At 46.1% G+C, this 10,732-nt stretch overlaps 1 protein-coding gene across 1 annotated transcript in view; it reads right to left on the bottom strand.

Annotated features, from left to right (window-relative positions):
* Nucleotides 1–10,732, bottom strand: part of AFF3 (AF4/FMR2 family, member 3) — a 716,335-nt gene that overhangs the window by 61,953 nt on the left and 643,650 nt on the right. The window contains 1 exon segment of the mRNA XM_011969671.1: nucleotides 6,042–6,228. Coding sequence (XP_011825061.1) covers nucleotides 6,042–6,228 — 187 coding nt within the window.

The raw sequence follows: 10,732 nt of genomic DNA, 5'->3' as shown, positions 1-10,732 counted from the left end.
TGAGATCGAGACCATCCTGGCCAACGTGGTGAAACCCTGTCTCTACTAAAAATACAAAAAAATAAGCCGGGCATATTGGTGGGCGCCTGTAGTCCCAGCTATTCGGGAGGCTGAGGCAGGAGAATGGCGTGAACCCAGGAGGTGGAGCTTGCAGTGAGCACAGATCACGCCACCGCACTGCAGCCTGGGCGACAGAGCGAGACTCCGTCTCAAAAAAACAAAAAAGCAGAACTCAGGGCTCTTGGCCTCACCCCAGGCATTGAGGATTTCAGAGGGGGAACAAGAGGGCTGCATCATAGATGCAGGGGCCCTGGCTGAGTCCGGGGCACAGCTCAGGGAAATGGGAAGCCTCTGATGGACCAGAGGGGCCTGGGGCCAAGAGGAATTGGCCACAGAGCATGGGGATTGGGCAACCAGAGCTATGACAGGGACTGTGGACATCTTGCTGGTTGCCCCAAACCAGATGGGACCAACTGCCCTTCAGGGCAGACTGGCACAGGGTGGCTGGTGACTTGGAGAAGCAGGAAAATTTCAGTGAAGGCCAGAAGGAGGATGAAGGCCCCTTCCCTGGGCTGTGAGGATGCAGAAGCCCATCCTAGAGTGTAGGTGGGGAAGGGGGGACCCCCCCTGGCCCTGACACAGATTCTGGTCTCTGACATGACTTTTTTCTTTGCCTGTTTTCATGCCACCAACAGAACCAGAGGCTCCAGAGAAATACGCAAATGAATAGAAAGACAGAACGTTTTTGCACCTCTGAGTTCCATGTAAATCATGACCTCACTTTATTTAGCTTCTCCGGACAAAGGGAACATGGGAAACCTATGGAGCATGCCCGGTGCATGTGGCAGTGGTAGGTGTCCTTCCATGGTCAGAGAAAGCAGGACAGTGGGACACAGAACAGCTTCTCGGCCAAGGGGATCCCTCACCTCCCCTGAGATTAGCTGAGACCGCCTGAAAGCTACTTTGGTGGCAAAAATCAATGGCTTCTAATTTTGTCTCCCCCAACCCCCTTTTCTCTCATTAAGTCAGTGCCTTCACCTGTGCCTCAGCTTGCCTAGAGAAATGGGGCACAGTAAATAGGAACGGGTGCTGAAGGGGCCTCTTGCAGAAAGGGCGCACATATTGGGAGAGGGCGCACACACACACACACACACACACACACACACACACACACACGGTAGAACACACCCCTCAGGCTGGCCCCACCACTGCGTTTCATGCTAGTTCTCCCGCTGCCACCATCCAGAGCCTTCTACCGCTCACATCTCATATGTGAGAGAACACGGAAGTCTGTCTGTAGCCAAAACACAGCTGCACACGGGAAAATTCACACTGAAACTTCCCAGCAGGAGCATTAACAGAAGGGCAGAATTTAATACATTTAGTACAGGCCCACTGCCTGGTATGCTTTAGGGTCATTTTTTCGTCGCTTCACAGCTGAAGAAATCAGTTTGAAGTACCCACTTTCCACGCATCACTAAATCATACTTTTTTTTTTTTTTTTTCTCTCAAGGATCTACAATAACCTCCTATTGCCTCTCAAACAAAATCCAAATTCCTAAGGCTGGCGTTCAAGGGCGTCCATTATCTTCCATTGTCAGAATACCTACAGTTTAACTCCCACTTCATGTGTATTATCTCATTTAATCTTTACAGCTAAGAACGGTTATCACCCCTAACTTGTAGATGAGGCTCAGAGAGCCTAAGGGACATACCCAGCGCTGCACAGCTACCGGGCTCCACCGAGACTAACTTCGTACTCATCTAGGTTTAAAGACCAGCTGTCTCCACTGCTGCATCACTGTGTCTCCCACTTGTCTGGCAGAGCCTCGTGACAGGGGGACCGCATTCCTTCGAGAAATGTCAGTCTTCAACCTAAGATGACAGCATTAGATCCGAATTTTGGAGAAAACACCAAGAACACTCCAAACAGTACTTGTTGCCCTCTGTTATACTCAATTGCCTTGTCTTTTGATGTTCGTATTTGTTTCATGTGTATATATGTCTTGTGTCTTCAAAAAAGCCAAATGCTTCTTTCAGGCGAGGGCCGGGTCTCTGTTTCTTTAGTATCCCTTACAGGATTTGGGAAATGTCACATACTAGGTCAGGGAAGCAGATTACTACGTCTCTCCTCCTAATAAGAACTCACAATGAGCTGTCACTCACATTGTACCACTTATTCCTTTATCATCATCATTCCCGCCCCCACCCACAACCTCACAGATTAGGCAGAGCAGGAATATCTGCCATTCTGGAAATGAGGCAATTGTGACCAAGGAAGCTGCAAGGATAGAGTTTAGTGGCAGTGGGGAGGGGAAACTCAGGCTGCAGACGCCAGGACACGACATGCAGCAGTCCGCCTCCTGAGCCGTCCACCCGAGGTTTCTGCCCAAGGTTCTGGTTTGTTTGCTGGCTCGCTGCTTTATATTTTCAGCCACGACTCTCCTCCCTAATTGATCTTCCCTCTGACTCAGGCACCAGCTCTCCACCACGCACTCTGCTCCCTGCTTCATCTAAATCCTTCAAGTACCTGCTGCCACGGACCTCATAGGCACCTAGTAAATGAGAAGCTTGTTGAATCAGTGAGCAACTTCAATCACATTTCTGCTGATTTTTAAGAACGATCTAGGGCAGCATTTTCCAAAATGTGCTCTGAGCTCATCTGTCCCATGAAGGAGGGTTTCCAGAGTCAGATCGATTTGGGAAATGTCACAATGGAAAACACAGTACACCCAAGCCATAGTAAGGGCTGGGTGATGATTCTGTAGGTAAAGAGGTGGGATAAACCTATTTTATCCCAGATCTCCTCAACATGATGTGTCTGGGATATTTTTTTTTCTCCCACATAATATTTATTGTACAACAAGGTCGAGGGAGTTCCGTGTGTGGGGTCAACATGTTAACTGAGTGGAAAAGCAACTTCCCCTGCAAAGCTCTGGTGTAAGAGGCTGTACAGTGCCCAGAAAGCAGATTAGACTCCGGTGAGAAAAAGTAGTCTGAGACCAATGAAGCCCACATCATGCCACAGAGCAGGCCCCTCCATGCTGCGTGGGAGCATGGCATCACCATACTACAGTGATTTACGTGAAACAAATTGGCTCTCAACACACACAGCAGAAAGAACATCTCCTACACATCTCAGCTGAGCCCAGTGGGTTTTCTGAGTGCTGGGACACGGTGGGGAGAATGCAGGGCGCCTCCTACGCCCACAGCAGGATGTTACAGCAGGGGAGTGAGGAACAAAGGCGTTCTGCTTCAAAGCAGCACAAACTGGTCTGAGCAGCGGAATGTGAGGTACATGGCTATGAAGAGCCCGACTGTCATGTGGGGTTGAGGAAAAGGAGTCTCACTGCTCTCTGTAAGGTGACCTGGGCCAGCTCCGCCAGACCAGGCAGCACAGTTGCGGAGGACACACAGGGTGATGTTACTTCCCGCCTTTGCCATTTGCAGTCTGCAAACCCATTTTCTTTCTAAAGGGTGTGTGTGTCTGTATTATCCTTCGGAAAAATGTTAAAAGAACTTTGCTTTTATTCCAACAAATACATTTCTTTCCTGCAGAAAGAAAGAACGTGTAGCGTGGCTAACACACGACCTGCTGCTTCTGCAGTCCTCTGTGTAGGGAAGCCAGGAATTCAAAACCACATGTAGCCTCAGGTGACTTAAACTTTTAGGACTGACTCCTTTAGGAGGCTCTTGCCGCCTCTCCTTAGTGAGGGGCCTCTGATAGCTGCTGGAAGAAGTGACAAGAGCTTCCTTTCATCACCCAAGAGTTCGAGTCTTTGTAATTATCTCAGTGACATTTAAAAAGCACTGGCTTAAAGCACTTTATAACTGCACTGCTCTTTCTTTTTTTTTTTCTTTTTCTTTGAGACGGAGTCTGTCTCTGTCACCCAGACTGGAGTGCAGTGGTGTGATCTTGGCTCACTGCAACCTCCGCCTCCAGGATTCAAGTGATTCTCCTGCCTCAGGCTCTTGAGGAGCTGGATTACAGACACCCACCACCACGCCCGGCTAATTTTTGTATTTTTAGTAGAGACGTGGTTTCACCATGTTGGTCAGGCTGGTCTCGAACTCCTGACCTCGTGATCCACCTGCCTCGGCCTTCCAAAGTGCTGGGATTACAGGTGTGAGCCACTGCGCCCGGCCAACTGTACTGGTCTTAAATGAGGTTTCAGTCAACACGGGAGCTCTAGGACCTACATTTCAGGATGAAAATAAGACTGAACATTCATGAATTTAACCTGCAAAGCCACAAGGAGGAGCCTGGATGGGGGATCTTCAGACACATGAACACTTTTTGGATATCCCCACTGTCTACCCTGTCCTTGCACTGTCCCTGGGACACAGTTATTTCTTATAACTAAATATTCCAGAATTTCTCCACAAAGTATAGCATAAAGCAGGCTTTAAAGAAGCCAGCTTAACTCTTCTACTTTATCTAACTCCTGTATGTTTTTCATTTTGAATTATCCCCATTAGAATGTCAGCTCTATGAAGATAGGGACATTTTCTGTCCTATAATTGCATATTCCAGGGCCAAGTACTGTGTGACTGATGCTCAGTAAATATTTGTTGAATGAATTCTGAATGAGTAAATGAATGAATGAATGAGTAAATGAAATTATGCGGAAGGAATAATAATTTAGTTTCTGGGAAAAGCCAGGGTTATGTTACCATAAGGCTTTCATAGGTTAATGTTGCTAAGAGCCTTCTCCTTATACAGAGATAGACAGTTGGATAAATAGATGGACAGATAGATGGATAGATGGAGAGACAGAGACAGAACCTCATGGGAAGGAGAGCGTGGAGAGACGGCATGGTTCAAGATGAATGGAGAGTCCTGAGGCAGGGCAGAAGGGTGCTGAGGAGAAAATGAGGAATGTGGGGAAACAAAATCTCCCTGATTTCACAGTGCTCCTGCAAAAACCCTCAGCCTCCTGAAAGAAGGAGGGAGGGGAAAAACCTGAAGGGACTGAAGAGCCACTCTGTGAACCTGAGATGGAAATACCACTGCTTTCAGGTATGATAACATCTAAGGCACCGCTATAAAAGCTGGACACGGGGAGGCTGATCCGGCCCATTAAGGTGCTCCCCTCCCACTATGATTCAGGTTTGTAGAAGTGGGTTTAGTTCCATTTCAGAGCCTATTTAGGAATATGGCCCCCCACATGGTACAGAGGGTTGCAAGTAAAAAATTAAACCTGACCATCATAGTCATGCCAAATGTTTACACACTCAAGAAGAAACTCTATTTTATTCCTTGTTTAGAAATTGGAGTCTACCCTTAGAGCTCTGCAGCCTGGGGAAATTTCTCTCAGCCCTCTCCCAAGAATCTTTGTGCTCTGAATTACTATTTAATTTTCCCCTTTCTACTTTAAAGTAGAAATAGCAATGGTTTTTATTGGTACCTTCTAATGTTTTTATAGGAGGCACCTAAATCTTCCACATAGATACTCATCACAGCTCTAAAAGGTTCCATCACTTTTTGGAGGTTGATGCTAATTTTTCTTTTTATATTTTCACAAAGAAAACACAGTTAAGAAGGTTTTATTAATATTTATAGCCCTTATTCTTCTGATCCATGACAAAACGGCAAAAAGGTAAGAATCTGACCACGTCCAATCCATAAAACCCCTTTCCCTGTGATTTACAGGTGGTCACACTTCCCAGGCGGTGAGTGGCCCTGTCCAGTGACTGCCCTGGCTGACCCCGAGGGAGACCTGAGCCATAGGTTATTTCCTGTCAGTGATGTTTACAGCATACTTGGAAATTTCTGGAAGTCAAGATAGAGATTTGGGAGCAATGAAAGTTGATGTTTCTGTACTTCAAAGGAATCTGTGTAATTAGGACACTGTGAGGTGGGGACAGCATGGGGAAAATGTGGAGCCCGAGGCCCACAGCCTCCTCCTGTCCAGCACCTGGCTTGGGGCTCTGCAGGAGGGAGGAGACCTGCAGCAGTGTGACAGGGACGATGCCAGGACTTGCTATCATCCTGGAGACAAAAGTGGGCAGAGGAGGGGCCTGAGCCAGGCAGTGCTTACCTCGGGGCTGGAGAAGTGGGGGGGCTTGCTGCCCTCACTCTCGCTGGAGCTGCTCTCGGTCTCCGAGTCAGATCCTGAGCTGCTCTCCGAGTCGCTGGAGGAGCTGCTGCTGCCGCTGCTGCTGCTGCTGCTGCTGCCCTTGCTGGAAGGCACTGAGGTTCTGCAGTTGGGCTGCTGGACCACGGTGCTGCCAGCCCACGAGGCCCCCGGGAAGGAGAGGGAAGGAAAGCCAAGTGAGCAAACAGGAAAACACCACCAAGCTGTCATGCACCCCAAGGAGGGAGGAGGCACACAGCCTACACATCTGTCAACCATGACCTGGAACTCAAAGAGCAGGGGTCGAGGTCAAAGTCATCCTAAAGGTTAAAGCAACTCATATATAGAAATAAAATCGGGAGTGAAGTTGGTGCCCCTTGGTAGTCGGGCACTGGTTATTCGTGTGGCCATTTTGGAAGGGAAGGTGGTGTAACATTCAAATGGCTGTTTCTATTTTGCTGCTGTTCTGGGAATGGCTTTTAAAATGCATCCCCAAATCCAATCATCTACAAAAATGCAAGGAAATCCAAAAAGCTTGAACTATTTTGCAAAGCATGAAAATGACTGCTTTATTTTTGCCCTAGAGGAAAATGCAGCATGATGGCAGGGATTAGGCAGAGGGCTGTCAGGAAGGGCATGGCGTTCTGCTCTGAGCTTTCATGGCCTGCTGGAAGGTTCCAGAGACCGAGGGACTGTCCAAGTTCATGTCTTGCTTCCTCCCTTTTCCCACCTGTAGTTGAGTGCTGTAGCGATTACAGGTGCTGGGATGTTGTTATAAACTGTAACCTTCCTTTGAGCCCTCTCCTGGAGAACTGAAGATCCCTCACTGACACACTTTTGTATATTCTGGGCTTTACAATTCAATCCCAGTGCTGTGGCTTATAGGAACTGCATTTCACATTTATACTTGATGTTTACATCCATGCTCAAATTTGCCAGAAAGTCATTACATACTCAAAGATAACAGGAAAAACTGACTGATGCTTTCCAATAGTAATTCATTAACCATAAAAATTCAAATAGCATACATCCACCCAGAATGTGTTCGAGCAAAAAAGAAAATTTCAGTCCTCACATAATATTCAACGTCTTCAACATCCTTTATTAACAAAATCGAAAGACACCATAATGTGTTCTTTTGAGGTCAAGCTCTAAATACCAAAAATGCCAGTCACTCTTGTATGCTGAGTCACCAAATACCTGCTTGCTTCCATCTATGACCAGCGCTTCTATAGGACCGAGCATCAGTGAAGGCCAGGGGCCAGGGAGCTTGTGGGGGTTGACGGTCTCAAGTGCAAAGCAGCCTGGACACGATAAAGGACTCCTTTTACCCATCCCTTAAATCTTTGATACATGCTTTGCCCCACGAGGACTTTCATGAATCCTGGGTATGGGGGTGGGGATGGAGGCAACACTCATTGCAGCTTTGTTTCTATAAAAACCACCAGACAAGAAACTATCTTGCAGGATAGCTAAAAATAAAAGCACCTCTTGGAACGGCAGGGTTAGGGGAACTAGAGTTTGGATATAACTTTCCCCAGTGGGGTTTTCATTTCTTTCACCAATGTTGCCGCCCATACTGATTGTCTGGCAAAATTCGTCAGCATCAGACAACATCTGCACGTTCATGCCTTGCCTGAGCTGCAGCACTTTCTTTTCCAGCCTGTTGTTATTTGTGTCTAGAATTGAGTGAGGGATCCTGGATCTTAAGACAGAGTAGGGCAAGGGACAGTTAGAGCTCACGGGCCGTAATATTTCTTTCCTTCCTTATGAACAAAAATCCGTCTTTCCTGTTGGCTGAATCTAGATGGTTACTATCAGTGGAATCACAAAAAAAAGACGATTGAATTCTGACTGAACATGAACATCTGGGATCCAGGTTAATAGTTTGTAGAACCTGACAGAAACAAGCAATGGGGAATATTTAATAAATGGTGCTGGGAGAACTGGCTAGCCATATGCAGAAGATTGAAACTGGACCCCTTACATACACCATATACAAAAATCAACTCAAGATAGATTAAAGACTTAAATTTACAAACTAAAACTGTAAAACCCCTGGAAGACAACCTAGGCAACACCATTCAGGACACACGAATGGGCAAAGATTTCATGACAAAGACGTCAAAAGCAATTGCAACAAAAGCAAAACTTGACAAATGAGATCTAAGTAAACTAAAGAGCTTCTGCACAGCAAAAGAAATTCATCAGCAAACAGACAACCTACAGAATGGGAGGAAATTTTTGCAAACTACACATTTGACAAAGCTCTAATATCCAGCATTTATAAAGAACTTAAACAAATTTACAAGAAAAAAAACAACCTTATTAAAAAGTGGGCAAAGGACATGAACAGACACTTTTCAAAAGAAGACATACATGCGGCCAACAAGCATATGAAAAAAAGCTCAACATCACTGATCATCAGAGAAATGCAAATCAAAACCACAATGAGATACCATCTCACACCAATCAGAATGACTATTATGTAAAAGTCCAAAAAAAAACAGGTGTTGGCGAGGTTGTGGAGGAAAAGGAACCCTTAGACACTGCTGGTAGAAGTGTACATTAGTTCAACCATCGTGGAAGACAGTGAGGTGATTCCTCAAAGACCTAAAGATAGAAACATCATTCAACCCAGCCATCCCATTACTGGGTATAAACCCAAAGGAATACAGATCATTCTATCACAAAGACACATGCACACGTATGTTCACTGCAACACTATTCACAATAGCAAAAACAGAATTAACTCAAATGCCCATCAATGACAGACTGGATAAAGAAAATGTGGTACACATATACCATGAAATACAATGCAACCATTAAAAAAAAAAAAAAAAGATTATGTCCTTTGCAGGGACATGGATGGAGCTGAAGGCCATTATCCTTACCAAACTAACACAGGAACAGAAAAACCAAATACCGCGTGTTCTCACTTATAAGTGGGAGCTAAATGATGAGAACACATGGACACCGAGAAGGGAACTACACACCCTGGGGCCTACTGGAGGGTGGAAGATGGGAGGAGGGCGATGGTCAGGAAAAATAAACTAATGGGTACTAGGCTTAATACCTGGATGATGAAATAATCTGTAAAACAAACCCCCATGGCATGTTTACCTATGTAACAAACCCGCACATCCTGCACATGTGCCCCTTAACTTAAAAAAATAGTTTTTTGGTAGGTCCCAAAACACCCCAAACACTGGGGGGGAAACACACAAAAATAAACAAAAAAGCAAAACAACACATGGCTCAAAAGCTTCCCCGTTAAAAGGATGGGGTTGGGGGACACAGATGTGGAGGAAAGATATGTGCTTCTCTGCCACCCTCTAGAGTGACATCTGCCAACAATCAGCAAATGAAGATGAATAAAGAACATTCTGATCGGTGATCAAAACCATTGGACATCATAGAAAAACCAATCAGTCCATTCCATCTGCTTGCACTCAACAAAAAAACATGCGATGCTGGTTCTGTGTGCTCTGGCCTTTGTGTGCACAGCACAGGCAGCAAGGTGTGTGGGATTCCTTGTGGCTTGCACCCCAAAGTGACTGTCTTTTGAAAAGTGGCACTTCAACTTCTTGGAAAGTGCCCATTCAATAGTTACCACGCTGCCCGCCTTTAATGGCTTTGGTCCTGAAGTGATGAGGCACACTAGCCCCAAGGAGGCAGCATCTCCGATCTGAATTATATTGGCAGAAAAACCTTATACTTTAATGTTTTCCTTTCTTAAATTACGAAATTCACTTAAAATGACAGCTTTACTGGCATAACTATTATCTGTTTTTAAAACAGCCAAGAGAGCCAAGAGTTTAGGTTTTTCTTCATACTTTACTTGTAAGGGTTGTGCAATTTATGATGTCTGGATTAAATATATTCACGTTTCAATGGTCCCGGTAGAGAGTATGTATTATAATCTAGAAACAGTCATAGCAAAGATGGGGGCAGACTTTCCTGCGACGGCGCTAGTAGCTCCAGTTGTGGGGTCAAGATCACTCTCCCCACTTCCACGAAGGTAGCTCCCTGGGGGTCAGCTGACCATTCTGGCCTCAGTGTAGTGACTGCTCCCACCACAGGTCCTTGCAGCTGCTTTACCCACCATGGGGCTGCTGCAGCAGCGAGGGTGGCAGAGCCAAGATGAGGAAGCCAGGAATGGACTTCCCTGCAGACAAGTACCAGTGAAAGGATGGACTCCGCTGAGCCACATACACACACATATACACACATCTCTAGAATTTGTTGTTGCCGAGGCTGGAGTGCAGTGGCGATCATGGCTCCCTGCAGCCTCAAACTCCTGGGCTCAGGCAATCGTCCCTCCTCAGCCTCCCGAGTAGCTGGAACTACAGGCATGTACCACCACACCCGGCTAATTTTTCTATTTTTTATAAAGACAGGATCTTTCTATGTTGTCTAGGCTAGTCCTGAACTCCTGGCTTCAAGCAATCCTTCCACCTCAGCCTCCCAAAGTGCTGGGATTACAGGTATGAGCCGCTGCACCCGGCCTAGGCTTTATATATTTAAAATTGCAAACTGAAAATTTTGGTGTGCCGATTGGTTGTCATGTTTACGTACCAAAGATGCCTAAAAAAATTAACTTAAGCCTGGGCAACATAGTGAGACCCTGTCTCTACCAAACCCCTGCCCCCCCC

Source organism: Mandrillus leucophaeus, unplaced genomic scaffold (genome assembly GCF_000951045.1).
Source record: "Mandrillus leucophaeus isolate KB7577 unplaced genomic scaffold, Mleu.le_1.0 Scaffold9, whole genome shotgun sequence".
Lineage (NCBI taxonomy): Eukaryota > Metazoa > Chordata > Mammalia > Primates > Cercopithecidae > Mandrillus > Mandrillus leucophaeus.
Note: the sequence above shows the minus strand (reverse complement) of the source record. Positions and strands in the feature narration are given on the sequence as shown.